The sequence below is a fragment of the Aspergillus affinis genome, assembly GCF_023601865.1.
Source record: "Aspergillus affinis strain CMG 70 chromosome Unknown NODE_40_length_256409_cov_85_802654, whole genome shotgun sequence".
Taxonomy (NCBI): Eukaryota; Fungi; Ascomycota; class Eurotiomycetes; order Eurotiales; family Aspergillaceae; genus Aspergillus; species Aspergillus affinis.
The window spans coordinates 112,730-131,982 of NW_026515821.1; the positions used below are offsets into that span (position 1 = coordinate 112,730).

At 52.4% G+C, this 19,253-nt stretch overlaps 7 protein-coding genes across 7 annotated transcripts; 3 read left to right on the forward strand and 4 right to left on the reverse strand.

Moving 5' to 3' along the window:
- Positions 1-37: 37 nt before the first annotated feature.
- Positions 38-869, reverse strand: KD926_007207 (uncharacterized protein; the record flags this gene model as incomplete). Its single annotated transcript, XM_053100039.1, has 3 exons — positions 38-141; positions 333-607; positions 715-869. 3 exons carry the CDS (start codon positions 867-869, stop codon positions 38-40), a joined length of 534 nt encoding a protein of 177 aa, XP_052956234.1.
- Positions 870-2,288: 1,419 nt separating this feature from the next.
- On the reverse strand, positions 2,289-3,494 carry KD926_007208 (arginase; the record flags this gene model as incomplete). The annotated part of the gene is made up of 3 exons (XM_053100040.1): positions 2,289-2,592; positions 2,727-3,310; positions 3,408-3,494. The coding sequence occupies 3 exons, from the start codon at positions 3,492-3,494 to the stop codon at positions 2,289-2,291; spliced, it is 975 nt and encodes a 324-aa protein (XP_052956235.1).
- A 675-nt stretch (positions 3,495-4,169) lies between these two features.
- Positions 4,170-6,171, reverse strand: KD926_007209 (glutamyl-tRNA(Gln) amidotransferase subunit PET112; the record flags this gene model as incomplete). The annotated part of the gene is made up of 4 exons (XM_053100041.1): positions 4,170-5,434; positions 5,499-5,640; positions 5,697-5,773; positions 5,838-6,171. 4 exons carry the CDS (start codon positions 6,169-6,171, stop codon positions 4,170-4,172), a joined length of 1,818 nt encoding a protein of 605 aa, XP_052956236.1.
- Positions 6,172-7,576: 1,405 nt separating this feature from the next.
- KD926_007210 (uncharacterized protein) lies at positions 7,577-9,261 on the forward strand (the record flags this gene model as incomplete). The annotated part of the gene is made up of 3 exons (XM_053100043.1): positions 7,577-8,690; positions 8,756-9,140; positions 9,219-9,261. The coding sequence occupies 3 exons, from the start codon at positions 7,577-7,579 to the stop codon at positions 9,259-9,261; spliced, it is 1,542 nt and encodes a 513-aa protein (XP_052956237.1).
- Positions 9,262-10,617: 1,356 nt separating this feature from the next.
- On the reverse strand, positions 10,618-13,340 carry KD926_007211 (uncharacterized protein; the record flags this gene model as incomplete). The annotated part of the gene is made up of 2 exons (XM_053100044.1): positions 10,618-13,057; positions 13,114-13,340. The coding sequence occupies 2 exons, from the start codon at positions 13,338-13,340 to the stop codon at positions 10,618-10,620; spliced, it is 2,667 nt and encodes an 888-aa protein (XP_052956238.1).
- Positions 13,341-14,048: 708 nt separating this feature from the next.
- KD926_007212 (uncharacterized protein) lies at positions 14,049-17,517 on the forward strand (the record flags this gene model as incomplete). Its single annotated transcript, XM_053100045.1, has 2 exons — positions 14,049-14,075; positions 14,149-17,517. The coding sequence occupies 2 exons, from the start codon at positions 14,049-14,051 to the stop codon at positions 17,515-17,517; spliced, it is 3,396 nt and encodes a 1,131-aa protein (XP_052956239.1).
- Positions 17,518-17,829: 312 nt separating this feature from the next.
- On the forward strand, positions 17,830-18,834 carry KD926_007213 (putative mitochondrial methylglutaconyl-CoA hydratase (Auh); the record flags this gene model as incomplete). Its single annotated transcript, XM_053100046.1, has 2 exons — positions 17,830-18,170; positions 18,264-18,834. 2 exons carry the CDS (start codon positions 17,830-17,832, stop codon positions 18,832-18,834), a joined length of 912 nt encoding a protein of 303 aa, XP_052956240.1.
- Positions 18,835-19,253: the final 419 nt, after the last annotated feature.

The window sequence follows — 19,253 nt, forward strand, 5'->3', positions numbered from 1 at the left end:
AATAATCAAGGATGAGACAGGGGAGGGAAACGATCAATCAATGGTAAACATCGCGATTGACCTGCCACGACATGATCATCATCCATAGAAAGAAGATCGTGTTGACGAGTTCGAACGCAAATGCCGTTTTCCAGCAATTACCTATCAGGTGGGCCATTTCTGATTAGTCTTGTTTCGGAAATTTATGCAGCTGCGCTGTAGCCGCAGGTATATAAGAGTGGAAGATAGGGGGGGGGGGGGGGGGGGTTATATGTCGGCGAATTTTTGTTTAAAAACAAAAATCCTAAAGCCAATATGGGACGAAGGGAGAATGAAAGAGGGGAAGAACATACAAATGGTACTCTGCGTCAACCACGCCATAGTCTGCAGATTATTGCCCCCGAAATGATTATCATCGACGTAGATTTTACAATTATCGTTGACGTTACCGACGACGCCGTACAGTTGGAGCGAGGTCTCGATGAGACCCGTCAACCAGAGCACGAAGAGGATGAAGCTGCCGACGATGATGATGCCGGGAAGGAGGAAGCGTTGCGCGGCGAGGATCAGGATCAGGATGATGAAGAAGACGCCAAGGGCGCCGGAGACGGTCATGTAGGGGAAGAGCCTGTTGGAGTCCAGCTGGTTAGTATTTTGACGGCAAGGGGAGGGGTATAGTAGAGTAGAGTATAGTATAGAGAGATAGATATTCATTGGGTTGGATGGAGAACGTACCATGGTATCCCGAGCTCTAGTTCAGATTGCACGACCATGAACCAGGAAAAGATGCCGAGACAGATGGCGGAGGCGGCGAGGACGATGATGATCCATATGTTGAGTTGGAGTTCGGGCCAGTGGTAGCGTCTGCGACGATAGGGTCGCACGGCCATGGTGGGTGTGTATAGTTCGTCACTCTAGGTGGAAGTGATTGCTTGTAGTATGTAGTTCGGGGACGTGGCAAGAGGTAAACAATGCCGGGTTTGCGTGTGTTTGTAGTTGAGTGGCTATTCAGGTGAATTGATTGCGGACAGCATGAGAAGTAGTCTCCGATATTGGATTGTTGGCATATAGGGTTGGCGTGTCGAGTATTATATGAATGCCGGACGTCAATGCGGTATAGCGACGTGGAGAGCAAGACCGATCAAGATGATGCTGTCGGGCACGAGCAGCGTGAAAGGCGGAGAAAAGAATGGAAGAGAACAGCGCATCGGCGCCGTAATCCCCTGGCGACCTCCAGCCAGTGGGGGGAAATCGAGATCCCGTTGGGCCTCGTCGGGAAGATCAATAGAATTGCCCTTGATTCTCGTGAGATGCTTTGATGCGTTGGTCGACCTTATGTCAGCGGGTCTCCCCCGTCTTGCTTCCAGCTGGGTCCGGCTCTTTTTCGCAAACAATTCTCCTCGATCTAAACAAACTAACATGCAAGCTCGGGAGTCCAATTCTAGGCACAAAGAAAGCAAAGAAAACAAATGCACGATTGAGAAAAGAATCAGACCGAATGGAAACCGCTCTTTGATCCATCATAAGCCATAAATGAGGTGGCAGGCGCGAAATTGCGGTGGCGGGGAAGATCGACGGCTGCTAAAGCGACGGACGATGGCTTAGTATCGTCAACGCAATCTATTCTTGAGGGTCTAACCTGTCTAAGCTGGGTTCTGCAGGCCCTTTTTATCCTCTGATCTGGCTGTTCTCATTTAAGATCCGACCATGGCGAGGGCCAGTATTGATCATATTCCACGACCACTTGACTTTGATCTCGTCCGGGACGGATCGATCGCTGCAATTACCAACGAAGCGACTATTTTGTCGATGAGATCAGGTCCCAGACTAAGAAGTAAGAACGTTAAAAGACCCACTTCCAGGTGAAAATGACCGCACGGATCTCTGGTTCATAAGTGCAGAAATCCGATATTCCTTGATTCTTTGCAAGCAATCGATACAATGATATCACTTTCGCTGGTTCCATGAGCTTATGTCTGATGCGACAGCAATGACTATTATAGCTATCTATCGCAATCTAGTGGTGTCAGCGAGCAGGCATGAGCGATTTTGCATCCACCCATTCTCAAAATACCCAGTGTTAATGACTATGCAGTATGGCCATTCTACGCAGTAGAGCTCAAGCCCCTGACTTCAGCCTTGGGTACGAGCATTGGGTGTCAACATCGATGACAGGCAAGACGTCCGACCGTTTTAAGGTACCAAAAAGTCTACTTTATCATTCGTTTCAATTCATATCCGTGGGGAATATTACAAACATATAACAAAAAGGAAATCATCTAGCCCTGTTTTATACGCCCAACGCCGCTTTACAGGAGGGTATCACCCAGGGCACTGCGAACCAACGAGCATCCGGTGCGGATGGTTTCGGACGCACCCACCGATTCGAGGCTGGGGTTGACCTCGACCAGGTCCATGGCCACCAGGTTACCCGTCTCATGCACGCATTCGCAGATGAAGTCACCCTCGCGCAGGGTCAGTCCACCACGCACCGGGGTGCCGGTGCTAGGCGCCCACTGCGGATCAAGCGCGTCGACGTCGAATGACAAATGGATCGGCGTGTCGTTGCCGACGTGTGCCAAAGCCATCTCGACAACGCGGCCAATGCCGTACCTGTCTCGCGGTTAGCGACTCTATCCTGCATGCATGCGAGTATGCATGCAACCCTATCCCCCGGTCGAATGCATGTTGTAGTCATTCGATCCCGGGAGAGCTAGAAGGGCCAGTGAGAGGGCGGAAAGTCTTACCGATCAACGTCGTGCATGCTGAAGGCCTTGATTCCGTGCTCCCGAAGCAACTGCTTCTCGCCGCGGTCCACGTCTCGCAGACCAATGTAGACCAGCTTGCGCGTGCTCACGATATGCTCGTCCTTCAACCAGCCGAAGATATCCTTCTGCTCCTCGCGGGCCAACCGAGTCAGGAAGGCCATGGGCATGCCGTGGATGTTTCCGCTGGGACTCATCTCGGGAACGTTAATGTCGGCATGGGCGTCGACCCAGATCACGGCCATTTCGCGGCCCAAACGTTCGCGGACAGCCTTGGCGGTTCCGGAGATGGTACCGATGGCGATCGAGTGGTCACCTCCCAGCGTCAGGACGAGCTTGCCCTCCTTGGCATGCTCGTAGACCTGCGAGCTCAGGGTCTCGGTCACGGCACTCACGGCCCGGGGCTTCTTCATGCCTCGGTGGTCGGGGTCGGAGGCGGGGATCTGGTTCTCGTAGTAGTGTACCGTCTGGTCGTAGTCAAGCTCGTAGCCCAGATCATCGTGCAATTGATCGAGGAGACCGGACTCGATCAGGGCCTGAGGGGCCGCTTCGACACCGGATTGACACTGAAAGACACAAAATCATTGGTGAGCTTTGCATTGAGAAATTGCACGCCGGCCGGAATGATCGGCACTGCCAAGGAAAAGTCACAGAACAACGTACCTGGCCTCCATTGAAACCAACGGCCACAACGCCCAGGTTGTTGGGCTTGGAGAGGAAGCGCTGGGTGATAGTGGAAGGTTGAGTCATGATGAAGAGAAAGATGGAGGGGAGATTGAATGGAGAATTGAGGGGGGAGGGGGAGAGAAGAGAAAGGGAAGAGAAAGAAGAGAAAAAGCTTCTAGAAGGGGAACCCAAAGGGGACTAGCGAGAGATGCGATAAGATCCGCGGCGGTGGACCTTCCGTTTGCCTCAGGTTTCAGGAAGAAATACCGTCCGAATGCGATGGGGGAATGCGCCGGAACGAAGAGAAGATGAGCTGAGAAGACCGAAGACACGACAGATCAAGGATGAATGAAGAGAATGAAGAGAAAGAATGAAAGAAAACCCACGGGAACTCGTGAAGAAAGGCAGCTTTAAATGCCTGGCTGACCGTGGGTCCCTCTGTCCGCCTTTCTCTTGGACGATCGCTAAGACCTGCTTTTAGGGATCGCGGGCTTCCCCTAAGTACAGGTCCAGGAGAGACGCCCGCCATAGCGTCACAATTCCAACTCCACCCCCCATTTTCCATTAGCAATCGTTTTCGGCGGGAATGATAACTATCGGCTGAACTGGCGATGATCCGTCGGGTTATTTCCCGCCTTGGTTTAATATTCGGTGGATTTCAAAGGGTGTCATGGGTTCCAATGGGTATCATTTCTATGCCATATATCCTACAACACTGACACCAGCTAGTTATACTACTATACATGAACCGGGCTCACTTCATGGCCCTTGACCGTCCCCTAGGATAAGCTCCCGCAGAATCGCGTCGGCCTTGGGTGCTTCCACGCGACCTTTCTCCCCCGTGCGCATCATCTGTCCTACAAACCACCCCAGCTTACCCACTTGGTTCTTGCTGCGAATCTGCTCGACCATCTGGGGGTTCTGAGCAATCGCGTCTTCGGCTAGAGCCACGTACTCCTCCCGCGAAAGAGGACGAAGGAGTAGATTCTCCTCCTCCAGAAGCTGGGGGACCGCCCGCGAGTCACCGTCAAACACCATGGCCAATACCTGCTTGGCCGTAGGACCGGTGATTCGTTTCCGCTGCAGCTGGTCGATAATATCGGCGAGAGACTGTGCGGGAACGCGCTCCAGATCCCAGGCCAGGTCTGCTTTGGTCAGCAACCCTCCAAGCTCGTGAAGAACCCAGTTACCCGCTACGCGCCCTAGAGTTGCCCGAGTTTTAGGATCCTGATCCTGCTGCAGATCGCGCAAGATATCCACCACGTCCTGGTAGTATTCCAGCCGTGCTCCGTCTTCTAGCTCAACTAGCGGTTTGGCATCCTCGATGGGGAGACCGTATGCAGGATCCTTCAACACTCCGATCAGCTCGTCCGAGGCCGCCGGCAACGTGTCCCGTAGTTCGGCCACGAGGTCGTCGCCAATAAAGAGCGGCGGAATGTCGGGGTCGGGCATATATCGATAGTCTACCTCGCCTTCTTTGCCTCGGAGCTTCCGCGTCTCCGTGCTTCCAATCGTCCATCCGCGGGTCTCCCCTTCCACCCTTCCCCCGCTCTCGAGGACGGCGATCTGACGGTTCTTTTCGGCGATGATGGCATCCTCTACTGCCTTGAAACTGCTCAAGTTTTTGATCTCGGTGCGTTGGCCGAGACCGCCGATTCCTCCGTATTGATGGGTGCCTTCGACTTCCCCCCGCTGGCGGATGGATACGTTGACGTCGGCTCGGAGACCTCCCAGTTCCATACCCGTTGTAACGGCACTACACGACTGGAGAATGGACTGGATCTTCCGAACGCAAGCCGCAGCCGTAGCGGGCGTATGGATTTGGGGCATGGTGATGATCTCGATAAGCGGATGGGAGACACGGTTGAAATCTAGTAGTTGCGTCGAGGGAGGGTATTCTTGGGATTTGGCCGTATCCTGTTCGAGCTGGACCTGCTTAATGCCAATGCGAACCTGGTCTCCATCTTCCGGCGCGATACCGTCGTGGCTGAAGAGGTCGACGTAGCCGGCTCGTGCAAAGGGTTCTGCCCAAGCGTTAGCCGAGCGGCCCCATTAATGGGAGAGGACAACGGGAGGGCAGAATAATACCATAGTATTGGGTGATCTGGTAGCCAGCCGGTTGATCCTGGTAGAAATAATGTTTCCGGTCAAACCGACTGACCGGCTGGATATCACAGTTCAGCGCCAGGGCAGCGCGCAGGGCAGGAAGGAGGGTTGGGATTTGAAATTTCTAAAACAACTCAGCGTCGGAGGTCTTCTGGTCTCATGAGGGCTTCGTAAACGAACGGGTTGACTGCCCGGAAAGGCCAGGTCAAAGAGAGCGACATTGGAATTGGGAAGATCGGTAGATGACGTCGAGGCACCTGGTTTGCGATGATGGTCAGAGTGGGCTTTGTTCCCTCCACCCCCCAAAACGGATCCACATACTGGAGAACAGTTTGGACTGGGTGTTAAGTTGCGCGTGGATCTCAATGCCCACGGTCAATTCCCATTTCTGCCGGGATGCTTCCTCGCTCTCCCTCCTCTGGCGCTTGTGAGCCTTCAAGGCCTTGGCACCTTGTTTGAGCTGCTTTCGTAGGGGAACGCGGTCCTCGGGCTCTGCGGTGGAGGTCTGTAGATGCCTAACTCGAGACTGCGATAAAGAAGATGAGATGGCATCAGAGGGGAGCAAACGTGGCCGAGGGATATAGGACTGGCGACAACGGGGACGAGCGAGAGAGCGGGCAGCTCTGGGGTATTGGCGTAGCCATGGTCGAAGCATGTGTGGAGGCGTGTGAGTGGTAGAAAAACGTAGTGGTTGATAGCAGAGGGAGGGTGAGGGAGGGTGGGGGAGGGGAAAGAACAAATAACAGGAAGCACGAGAGATATGCAGGGGGAGAAAGGATGGATTGGAGGTGATCACAGTTCAAGAAGTCCTTCAGTTATCGCCGAAGAACCTCAGGCAGAAGAAACAGTGACAATACCGTACGGGTTACTTTACGCTCACCGCATCGCCTTTTCCTGTCTACTTTCTACTTCTTTCCACCCTCTCTCGATCATCATCTCGCACAATGAAAAAGAACAAAATAGCTGAGAGAGATACCTGCATACTCTGCAAGTAGGGCCCTGTTGCTGCATTCAGAACATGTTTGTGCCTCGATGCGTGCCCCTCTCGCCCTACAATTGTCCCTAACTATAGATTGCTCTTATCCCACCATTCTTTGCCCGGGACAATCATCGCACTCCACGCCTGCAGGATCGGCAGCGAGTCACCGCCAGCCAACGCATCAACTGGTGGTTTAGATCCCTCTGGGGATGGAACATTGCTGATGATATAATTCCTCACGGTTCCGAGGCAAGGGCCCACTGTGGATACATCTGTGTGCTGCATGCCATCCTTCCTTTCGATATATATATCCACGAACTCTTCCCCTCCATGGACATCCCACCAGCTTCTATCGCTGTTTTTCCCTCTTTCATCCTCTCTTCCCTTTCCTTGTCCAGTCTGACGGGCGGCCGGCGATAAGACCGGAACCAAAGACCTTCCCAAAACAATCTGCATCTGACCGTCATCCGGTGATCATCTGGTGATCTGTAGCCCTTGGCGCTTCTAACACCCTCCAGCAACGAATGAGACTTGTCCATTCTGATCGGCTTCCGCTTGTTCTTGTCGTATTATTGGGATTTGGTTTCAAATCGCTGCGAGCATTGCCGCCCTGTCTCAGCTTGCTTCCCCGTGTTTGGGGCTGAACGCATGGTTTGACTATTGTCCCTTCTCCATTCTTTTTCTTGGTCGGTCGAGATCTCGATAGCCATTCCTTGTTCTAGAACAGGGATCACGGATCGGGGGCGTCTGTCAGTATCAAATAGGAGAAAAGAAAGGGAGGGGGCGAGAGAGAAGGGAATCAAATACAAAAGACAGGGACTGAACGCATACCTTCTGTCCTACATTCCTTTGGTGCAACTGTTTGGCCGTCCCTCCCTTGATATGCCTCGATTGCTGGCCCCCCTCCAAACAATCCATTCCACACTGCCTTGAACCATCTCTTCTTCACTCGTTCATGTCTCGACTTTCCCCATGTTGGATGGGGTATGGCTCAATAGCTAAAGATATTCAGCGTTTTTCATAGTTCTGACGCAATTCATTTCTCACCCCCTTGATTCGCGCCGGACTAATCCTAATCACAATGCCGTTCTACTCGGGGTCCAGTCGCTCCAAGAAGACACGCAAAGATGGTTCTAACAGAACCTCGACGGCGTCCGTGGTCTCCACGGGCTCTCATGCTACTTCCAAGGGCTCTCGGTCCTCTGTGGAAAAATCCAAGAAAGAAAGTTCTCCTACGCAGTCTGCGGCCTTAAAGCACGCTGCACCAGCTTCGACCGAGGCGCCAAAAACGCAGGATGCTAAACCCAAGCCGACCGAGTCGGAGAAAAAGCCTCCCAACGTGTTTGAATACCTCGAGGATGACTCGGAATCGGAAATATCTTCCTCGTCGGAGGACGATGACGACAGCTTGCAGTCGTCGAAATCGTCCGTTAAGGCACCACCCCCTGCGCAACCCAAAGTTGCATATGCCGCACCTGCCGGACGCCAGCCTAGCTCCACAATTCCAGCAGCAAACGGACGCAGTCGAACGTCCTCGATGAAGTCAAAAGCCTCCATGGATTCCCACATTTCCACCGGCCCCTATAATATTTCACCAACCACGGTGCCCCTACAGTTGGCTAGGCACAACCCTATCCATCGAAAGCATTCCACAGATGGGTCCTACGCCTCGGGTCCTTTGCCCGATGGCTCGAATCACCCGGCTAGACGCAACCTTGATATAGTTACGTCGCCGGAGGCATATTATCCATCGCGAAATCCCGCCCCATTCCCCCGGCCTCCACTTCCGCCTTCTCCTCCTCGAAGCCCCGGTGAGGATCACCACCGAGTTAGCCGGAGATCTCGAAGAAATACCAAGACTTCTCACACACCGTCTGGCTATGGACTTCTTTCCTGGCAGCTGGATTCATCCGCAGAGGGTAAAGAAACCTCGCTACCTCCGCTGTATCGCCGGTTTGAAAGTGTGAACCACCGTGTGCTGTTACACCTGCAGGATGAAATTGCACACCTCGAAGAAGAATTGCACATGCTGGATGAGTACGAAGAAATGCACCGTATTGCTACCGCCGACCAAGAGGGGACTAAGGTCTTGCCTGCTTCGCGACGCATGGATGTTCAGGCGCAGGTGTACTCGTCCCTCCATTATCGAAGGGAAGAGGTGATGGGGGTATTGGTCCACAAGACCCAACAATACAGTGAGTCCTCGACTCCCTCGAAAACAAGAAAGCCTAGCAAGAATATTATGCTGACATGAAGCAAGACACTGCCCTCAGCGCATATAATCAAGTCTTGAAAACGTTGCCTCGCGCCTCGGAACAAGATACCGAGACATACCGTACCTGGATGAAAGAACACAATCCTATCGCAGTGGCGGAAACGCGGTTCCTTGACCACGCCCAGGACCTCATCTCTCTCGCACCGCGCGCCGTCCCCAGCTCCTCCAACTCTTCGGTCTACTCTGCCATCATCATTGCCTCAGCTTCCATTCTCCTCCCACTACTTTCGTTTGCCATGATCGCTGAATTCTCCGGTCGTCTGTTAGTTGTCGCCGTCGTGGGAGGTGCTGCGGCTGCCATTGCGTCCAACTCATCGACCGGTGCAGAACAACTAGTGGCATCCCAGGACGGCTGGAGATGTGCCTCACTGTATGTCAACTTTCCCCCTCTCAAGCTCATGCTTCTATGCCCCTGCAATGCGTGAAACAAACTAAATACCCTTTTTAGATACTTCGGTTTCATGGCCATAGCCGCGATGTTCATTCCTTAACCCTTTCCATTTACCAACCAACCAACCCACGATCCATGATCGATAATTTGAACTTACGAATGACGAATCTTCTTGAAGGAATTTACTAACTAACTAGTCGTTGTCAACCTTGATTCTTTGCATTGCGCATCTTTATTCGTTGGCTTTTCATTTCGTTTAAATTGCCTGCATGCTAGCACCCGGAAAGAAAGAAGGATGGGATAGACTGATAACAAAAAAGGCGTTAAGGAAAAGATTCTAGTCACGCAGACGAGACTAGAAGAGGGGAAAGACACGGGAAAAAAGAAAAAAAAAAAAAGAAACTTGAAAAAACCTGACTGTTATCTTCTTTTGAAGCCCGTCTGAACCCTCGATTTGGAACTGGAACTGGAAATTGTGTACTGTACCACGAAAGCCTTTATGTATACTACAGAACTTGCTCTGAGATTATTTGTTCAATTCATGACTTTGAACTCCATCTGTTGATTTTGGTTATTGCGTGTTCACGATTGAATCTATAGGTCATGGGACCTTCTGACACAAACTCAAACCACGGTACGAACATGATCGAAGGTTAGACTAACTCAGGTAAGTAGTAAAGGATACATTGTGAACAAAGTGAAAGAATACACGGGATTAAGCTCATACATAGGGTAAAGAAAAATCAAAAGACTTCAAGTCAAAACAAACGCGCATATCCACGCCTACTTATTGAATAGAGGATCGATGGGAAAAAAGCACAAAAGAAGGGATCAAACTGAGGGATCCTCTTCTAACCCACCAAACCAAACCAGATAAATATAATAAACCAGACCCGTCCGGAAATCTTCAAAGTCCGCGCCGTTCGCTGAATATCATCCCCTCCTGCGTAGTGTAATTTAGAATAAAGAAAGGAGAAAAAAAGGGGAAAGTCCAGACATTAGAAGGGAAAGCGAGAGAGACGAAGAGAGAGAGAGAGAGAGGAAATAGAGAGGGACGGGAAAAATCTTGGTTCAAGAAAAGCAAGAACAATCAAAAGAGACAAGTTTCCCAGAGTACCACCAACACATGAATCAAAGGAGGAATGTGTTGCTCATCAAGATACCCCTTCCTTCTCTCGAATCAAATCTAGTAGTAAACCATTCTTCTCGAAGTCGAGGGTAAGAATTGAAATAAGGGGATAAGAAAAAGACATTGAAGCAAACAGTAAGGCAAAGAAATAAGTTCCGATTATAACATGTTAAACCCATTAACCAACCCTCCCCTTTTTGCCGTTCTAGAAAAGAGACAAGAGTATAAGAATACTTATGAGAGGAAAACAAATAAAAAAATAGATAGAATAAAAGAACACGGTGGAGGGAGACAAGCCAATTTCCAATGTATGAAATACGATTCATCTTATGAAGCTGCCGGGGTACCATTTTGCTTGCCTCCTGGCGTTACGCTCCGATCTTGAGAGCTACCCTGTTCAATAGAAGGCTGTGGCGTAGAGGGGCTCTGTCGGTTTTGGTGAGAAGCAAGCTGGACTTTATTGCGATCCATCAGGGCCGCCTGCTCGGCAGCACTCCGAGCATAGGTCATGGCGGCAGCCGAATTGGAGTAGTTACCCGAGGTCGGTGGTACTTGATTAGTGGGATAATTCCCGTATGGAGGAGGCTGCTGTTGTTGAGAAGCGTATCGCTGAGGATTCTGTGGGTTCGGACCGGGCGTCATATATGGCGTTCGTGGTGCTGCATAAGCTTGCGGTTTCTGAGGAGAGGCACTGCGCCCTGGGCCGTGAGGAACATTGTACGGTGCTGGCTGTCCTGGCCGGGGAGTGTATGGCTGCTGCGGAGAAGTTTGAGCAGGAGGCATGCCTTGTTGGGGCGGGTAAGGAGCATAGCCGTTCTGGGCGGGTCTCTGGAATTGAGGAGCGGCATTTCCTTGGTTATATTGAGGAGTGGGCTGTGAGTACCCCTGAAGGTAGCCGGGGCGCTGCGATGGCGTTGCTGGTCCACGAGCTCCCGCGTAATGCTGCTGTTGGGGACCAGGGGTGTATGGTGCCGACGCGGAGGGTTGTCGCCCACCATAGTATGGTTGTGGAGTCTGGAAACTGCCTTGTGGCTGCTGAGCACGAGCATTGGTGGCGTAGGCGCGCTGGTTGTACCCTGCTGGATAGTTGGACGAGCGTGACGGCGTGGATGTCCTATTTACACTCCCGGCCATTGGGGCTATGGCTGCAGATCGCTCTTGCTGAATGGTGAACTCATCTTTCTCCATAGTGCCGTGGTAGTCCGGGTTCTCGATCACAACCTTCCGGCTGATATTCAGCTCATCCAGTTGGTCTCCATTTAGCTTAGCAACCGCATGTGGGGGAAGCGTTGATACAAGCGCTGCAAGGCTTGACTTCAGAGTCTCATATACGGTTTGCTCTGCTGTCGAAGGGACGTCGGGGGTACCCATATCGGGAACGATCTCTTTGGTGTCAGCGCCCTGACTTCCCGGGGCCTCGAGATTGCGAATCCGCTGATATGAGCTCAGGGTCTCCAGAAGATCCGAAATGTCTCGCAGCACATCCTCCGAGTCTTGTGGTCCTTCGTCATCGTTTTCTTCTTCCTTGTCCCCCTGATTCTCTTCGGCATCTTTGTTCTTTGGAGCGTCAATATGAGAAACATTGTCTGCAAAGTCTTCCGGGTTGAACGTTTTGACCATCTCCTCTAGAGTGCTCTCATCAAGCTCTCCGATATTCCCTGGCCGTTCCGATTTCGTTTCCTCGTGTTCCTGTTGATCTGGTACAGAAAGCAGCATGTGCAGGCGCTTCGCCCCCCGCTTCTTCCACCACACCATGTCTTTGGAGTCGGCCTGCACGATGGCTCCTGAACTATCGAAAGATGGGGCGAACGAGGAGTACACCCCCTGCCAGATTGATGCGTCGTCATCTGCCCACATGGCGGGATCCTCATGGAACCTTTCGTCAACATGTTGTTGAGACGACTGCTGTTTCTGCCGACGATTCCAGTACGATGGCGAAGAGGTGACGCCACCATACTGAAGCCACTGACCGGAAGGAAGAGGCGCAAGACAGTAATTGTTACGATCGCCGAGGAAGGACTTGAAGTTCGTGACTGCTTCGAACGGATCAACCCAGCTGCTGAATGCCCCTCGAGATGAAGATCTGGCCCGACGAGGCGGTTCCAATTGGGGTAGAGTCTGTCGGGGGGCGAAGACCTCGCCAAAGGTCCTTGTGGATTCCTTGGGTTTGGCCTCAAGATTCTGAGGTTCGACCTTTGTAATGGTTATTCCATTCGGTAGGCCTTCCTCATGCAACGGCGCCTGCACCTCGACAAACTTCTCGGTTTGCGGGTCGTCCGAAGGCAATGAAACCTTGACCGATTTTTGTAGACTCGAGTATAGCTGTTTTGGGTTGGCTGGGTTACCGAACAAGGTCAACACCAAGCTGTCATTACGCGTTTCCACATTTGACGGGGCAGATTTCGTCGGCGCCTCCGCATCATCCTCCGATGCCTCCGTCTTGACATTAGCTGGGGTTGTCTGGGCCTGGCGAACAAGACTATTCAAGTGTTTTTTGAAAGCGGCGATGCGATTAACCGTTTCAGTCAAAGGTGTTCCATCCGCCGGGGTCGCACTAGCTTGAGCCTTGTTTCTTTCAATCACGGCAGCAGATGCCCTCTCGATGTCGCTTAAGAATTCCGAGAGCGTGTTGTAGCGATCCGAAGCTACGCGTGCTTGTATGCTGGCCCCTTCGTCTTTGTCACCGGATACTTTGGCGCGTTTCGAGCGAGGTTTGGACGGAGACGTCGACAGTGGACACGATAGAAGGTGAAGTTCTCCGTCAGTCCTAGCGCGGGTTAACCATCAAATGCGCGACAAATGGTCACAATAGGGAGAGCTTACTTGCTCAGGATTTCGACGAGATTCCGAAGGGTTTCTTGCAGCTTGACTTTGTCCTGAGAACCCTTCGAAGAGGACGCACTAACGTCCTGAGCAGCCTTATCATCGTGACTCGAGACACGCTTTCGTTTGCCCGGCGTCGCCATAGTAGGCGGATCGGGTGTGGAAGTATGCAGTTCTCCATTTGTGGCCGACATGGGTGCCGTGCTTCCGCCTTCGTCTGCGCTCATGGCTCCGGAGTCGCGCCGTTCCTGCAGTGTTTCTTCGAAACGAGAACAAAGGACAATCCGTCCTAGTCGAACACGGTTTTTGCAGGCGAGTTTTTACAAGAAGATAACTCGAGACTCAGAGCCTTTGAAATTAATTTTAAACTAAGGGTTTCACCTTCAAGGAGGAAGGGGCATAAAGCAGAAAAAAAAGAGGATATCGCAAAGAGCAACACTCGTGGATCTCCGAAGCGGTTGCGCCAATAAGTTACGAGGGCCAGTTTGACGGGCGCGCGGTCAGGACGAGAGGGAGAAAGACGGGCGAAGATGCGACACCACAATGGCAAAATGGCGACGAGATCGGCTGTCGTTCACGCGGGAGAGGAACTCGAGGGGGAGAAAAGGAAAACAATAGAGCCGGAGAAAATCAGGGTCGAGACGGCGGATCGGATGGCAGGCGGGAGAGGGCGAGGAGGAACAAGATCTCCCTCTGGCGCAACTCGTGACGATCCCGCACGTGACCGGGGCCCTTTTTCGAGCCGGCCTTGACAGCATCAATCTGTTTTTTTCTTTCTTCTGGAGACCAACACCCCCCGCCGACCGTGTGTCAAGTTGCCTTCTGCGCGCCGCTCTTCCTTGCAAAGGCCCCTTCCCCCATCTCCTTCATGGATGTCATCGGCATTCAGTCATGCTCCGAGCCGCTCGAGGGTTTCCTCTCTGAGAGCAGCGCACATGCTCAGTAGTCGTTCATGGCCAAAGGTTTGTACCTGTTGTTTTTTTATTTTGATTAGCTCCGTCCTTCTGCAGAGACTGACTACCGTGTTCTCCGTAGGAATGCTTTTCAAGTAGCCTCTTCCACCCACTGAACTTGACTCCGCTCTCGACACTCCCTCCCAATGCCCTCACGCCTTTAATTCCATCCCGATCGATCAGTTCAACCCCGCGCAGACTTGTGGCAGCTCAAGGAGGGCAGATCAGTGGAATCGATCAAAATGAGCAGCTAGCGACTTGTGAATACTGGTGTGGGATACGGCTTCAGACTATCCTAAGCCAATCTTATAACCCCCCGGGTCCAAATGACAAGCGGCGGCAGCGTACGGAATTCAGCTCCAACCTAGCGTCTTTCAAACCATTCGTTGCGCAATCAGCTATCTCGGAACCGTTACAATCACACCCTGTTCCCAACTCTACGCCACTATCGCATAGTAACAAATCGGTGAAGAAACGAGATGCGGAAGGGAAACGGCCGCAAGAGAGGCCAGACACGGGCCGAAGCAATCCTCGCAGAAGGTCAAAATTGGATTCTTCAACAATCACGCCGACTCCCACGGAGTTTATGATGGACACGCTACAAAATGTCTTCGAATACCCTGATAACGACGGAGGCGGCAATTGGGTGCTGGCAGCGAGAAACCCCAACGACCCTCTCATGACACCCTTAACCAAGTCGCAAAGGATCTCGTACAAAATAAACCACAGGAGTTCACTTCAGGAGGCTCTTGCTGAATACCTATACGATGTGGAGCGCCATAGAGGCCCGGAGAATAGGCCCGGAGAGCTCAAGATCAAGAGCCCACCCGACGAGAAATTAGATCTTGATGCTGGGCTACAAAGGTTCAGTCGCAGGAAATTTGAAAAGTATCTTCATCAACGTGGGTACTGCATCACTGATCTGACAGTGTGGGCCTGGATATTTTCGGCTGGCACCCCTTACCAGGCTGCTCTCCGTCTGCTAGCAATCGAGGATAAGAGCAGGCCAAGGAACGGTCCCTATTTTCGTACAACCCCTCCGTTCATTCCGCTGTTTCTGTTACGGCAAAATCTTGATTTGGATACATTTCGCCTGCTTCTGCTATACTCACTCAGCCTCATAAGCGGTCAGCCGTTGCCCAGATATAAAGCATACGCGAGAGTGATGTCAGAAGACGTGTGGCTCGAAAACGCCCGGGCAGAAGACGCGGCACCCTTAATTGACCCCAACATGTGTATTACATTTGTCGTGCGACTCCTCCACCATGCCCGTCAATTGCTGCCGCAGGCTCAGGTTCCCATCGTGCGCGCGCTCGCAACCTACCTGACTCTCTTGAAGTCAGACAAGGCGCACGGCGTCTCACGCGCGACGCCACAGAACATGAAGTTCATGACGGCTAAATTCAACTTGGTCCTTCGGCTACTCGCACTGCGCTGCAGACAGGGTTCATTCAGGTCGGCTGCAATACAGCAGGAAGCACAGTTCACACTACTCAGAGCGATGGCGGGGAATCAACCCGTTATGCCTGTGACCCGACAGAGCTATCAAGCTATCGCTGTCGTCCAACTTGCACACAAAAAAACATCGGCAGAACGTCAATTTGCAGAGTTGAAGGCACCATCATGGCCACCCTGGAAAGAAGAGAAATCAGGCATCGATTTCCAGCGCGGATCCGAAGGTATGAGTAGTCGAGCAATGCGCGTGATGACCCAAATGAAGGAAGCAGGATATGGCCATAGCCGCTGGGAAGAGGTTGCTGGAATCTATGCCGGCTGGGACACCGACAAAAGCCCAACCATCCAAACTAGGGCTTCAATGCCCCAGCCCCGGCTTCTGCGCAATTCAGTAGGGAGTACCTCCAGTGCAGCAATCTGGGAGGCCCGTCTGCGTTCCACCAGAACTGTGCGTGAAGCCTGGGCATGCTTCCTCTCATACCAAGATCAAGGCTTGGGCCCACAGGATAGAGTCTATGGTGCGATGGTTGACAAATTAGTCCACGGAGATAAGCCAGAGAAGAATAACTTTGGTCACTCAAGCCATGCGCTGCCAGGCGATGGGTTGGAAGTTTTTCCCGAGCCTTCCTCCGCCCGAGATTTGATCTATGTACATACCGAGCCACCTACTTTAGGTGAATTTCTCCATCAGATGTTGTCTCAGGGTATCCGACCGCGCAGCAAGATGTTGGCTTCACTTCTGCCCTCCGCGCCTAACATCCGGTGTGGTCTGGATTATCTTTGCTGCAGCCGTCTATCCAACGATCAGGTCATGGCCTTGTGTACTACTTGGGGCAGTGAAACCGACTATCGTGAAAGAAGTGGACGGGTCTTAAACGAAATATCTGACTTTCTTTTCACTGCCTTTATATACCTCTTGTGCAAGTTTCCGACACCCAAGGACCTTATGTTTCGACACTCTGTGCGCGCCATGGATGCTTTCCCCTTGATTATGGGGTACCGGTCCAAGGCTCATATGAAACCTGCGACCCTCTTTTCTTACGCCCCCGGCAGTCCAACCAATTTACAACATGCGATCAATTTGCTGATGGTACGGAAGTCCAAGCCTCCCGAGGCATGGACTCATGCCTTGTCGGCTATTAGCAGGAACCGCCTCTCTCATGCCAACCGCATGGTGAACAAAAACACGCAAGTTGTACTCACCTGGTATGAGAGCTTGGAGTTACTTGGCCGCATGAAAAAACTTCGAATTGAACTTCGTCCGGAGGCATTCCGGCTTCTTTGCAACAATTTCTCCAAGTTCATGATGGCCGAGAAAGCACAGCCCGGCGCCACAGAAGAAGGCATGCAGCTTGTAGCAGAAGTGGCACGGTATGGAGCCTTGACTCATGTTGATTTAGACTGTCTGCAATCGCAGGATATGACTGCGAGTGGTCTTGATATCCTCCGAGGCCAATTCGACCGACTGGTTACCCAGGGCTCAATGACACACCCAGTGTTTGCGAAGGAAAACGAACCTCAATCCAGAGTGGAAGGCGCCGACTCGTTGCCTCGGTTATCTTACATTCCCTCTCCGGCCATCTTCCACGCATTGGTGCGATCGCTTGGATTTGCCGAAGATTACGATAGTTTAATACAAGTCCTTGGATGGATGTGTCGCTATGAATCCAACATCCAGGCAGCGTCGGAAGAGTATATGAATGGTCCGAGGATGTTGCGAAATGTCGTGGTGGCAATCAGCGTGTATCTCGAAGGACATTTGGACATACGGTCTCAGCGGCACTCGACCAAGATGCAGTCGGCACATGAGCCGAACGAAACACACTCATTGGAGGGAGCCTCGTCGGATCACTCTGATGGAAGGCCATCTGCGGACCTCATCTTGGAGAAAGCATATGACATGGTGACGGCGTCGGAGGTCCTGGGTCCATGGCCGAACCATGAAGAAATCCAGGCGTATTGTCAAACTCATTGGGAGGAGCAGCGGGTGCTGTGAGGACGGGAGGTGTACACTATTCTTCATTCACATTCATGTATATATTATACCCCTTTGTACAATATACCATAGAGACAACTAGTTATATAGAGCAATACATTGCAGGCGCTTATCCGCGGCAAGAATTGGAGACGGGCGGACATTCTCCCCCGCACGAACCCGGCCGAGTCGAACTAAAAAGCTTTCCCCACAGCCCCGGCGTCATCACCTTCGGGTTTTCATCAGCTGCTTTACTCTTCTCTCCCCTTCACACTACGCAAACCCTCAGATCACCATCACCTAATTCCTCTTCTATCTCATACCCTCCCCAAGATGCCCCCACGACTCGCACTACCAGCCCTTCGCCGTCCTCCCGTCTTTTCCGTTCGCGTTACAATCGCCCGGTACAGCACCACGCCTGATGACGCCGTGATCAAAACCCACCAAGTCCCCGCGCCCGGCTCTGGCAACATTCGGGTCTTGCTGTTGAACCGACCGAAGGCTCGGAATGCACTTTCACGAAGCCTCCTGGACAGTCTGGCCAAACACGTGCAGTCCATCTCCGCCGAAGGGGGCGTCGGTCCCACACGAGCCTTGGTCATTGCCAGCAATGCCGACGCGGCTTTCTGTGCGGGTGCCGATTTGAAGGAGCGAGTGGATATGACGAAACAAGAGTACGTTCTGGTTTCTGTGTCCTTGACTTTCAACCCTGTATAATATTCTCGACTGCGAGGGAGTATCTTGCTGAATCTGTATCATTTTTCCAGAACAAACGAATTCCTTTCGAAACTGCGCGGCACGTTCCAAGACCTCGCCAACCTCCCCATCCCCACAATCTCCGGCATCTCGTCGACAGCGCTCGGCGGCGGATTAGAGCTCGCGCTGTGCACGCACCTACGCGTCTTCGGCTCCTCCTGCGTCGTCGGACTCCCAGAGACCCGGCTAGCCATCATCCCCGGGGCCGGGGGCACTTACCGCCTCCCCAGCGTGATCGGGGTGAACCGCGCCCGGGACCTCATTCTGACGGGGCGACGCGTATCGGGCGCCGAATCCTACTTCATGGGGCTTTGCGATCGGCTGGTCGAGATCCTGCCCGAGGAGGAGCAGAAGGAGGGCGTGGCGCGCGAGAAGGTGCTGCGCGAGAGCATCAAGTTGGCCATGGATATCTGCGAGGGCGGGCCCATCGCTATCAAGCAGGCGCTGCAGGCCGTCAACGGATACCAGCGCGGCCAGGAGGCGGAGAACGAGGCCTACGCGGGTGTCATCGAGACGGAGGACCGCTTCGAGGCTCTGCGGGCGTTTGCGGAGAAGAGGAAGCCGGCTTTCCGCGGGCGATGAGATGAGGCTCTGATGGGCAAATGTGTATACCAATATTGATAATTGTATCACCCTTGTTCTTGTTCGTGGCCTCAGTCTCGTTCCAACTACAGTATACTCGAGAGGTCACGAAACTGGAAATAAACTGGTGCAGACATGAATGCCTAGGCACATGCAGTTAGTCACTGATTACAGCCCCTTGGAAATGGCTACCGTAACAACACGACTTTCCATGTCTCTCTCATTCCTTACCCACGAACCCACCCTCGGAATGATTCACATCGTTGCATCCAGGCCATGTTCCAGAGTTAGTTAGTCACACATGGCTTAGTGCCAGAGACCGATGTGACATACTACAGCCGCATGCCGCCAGAATTACAATATGAGATGATCCGTAGGGTCCGTAAAGCCCTGGAGGAATTAGGTAAACTAAATTTGGG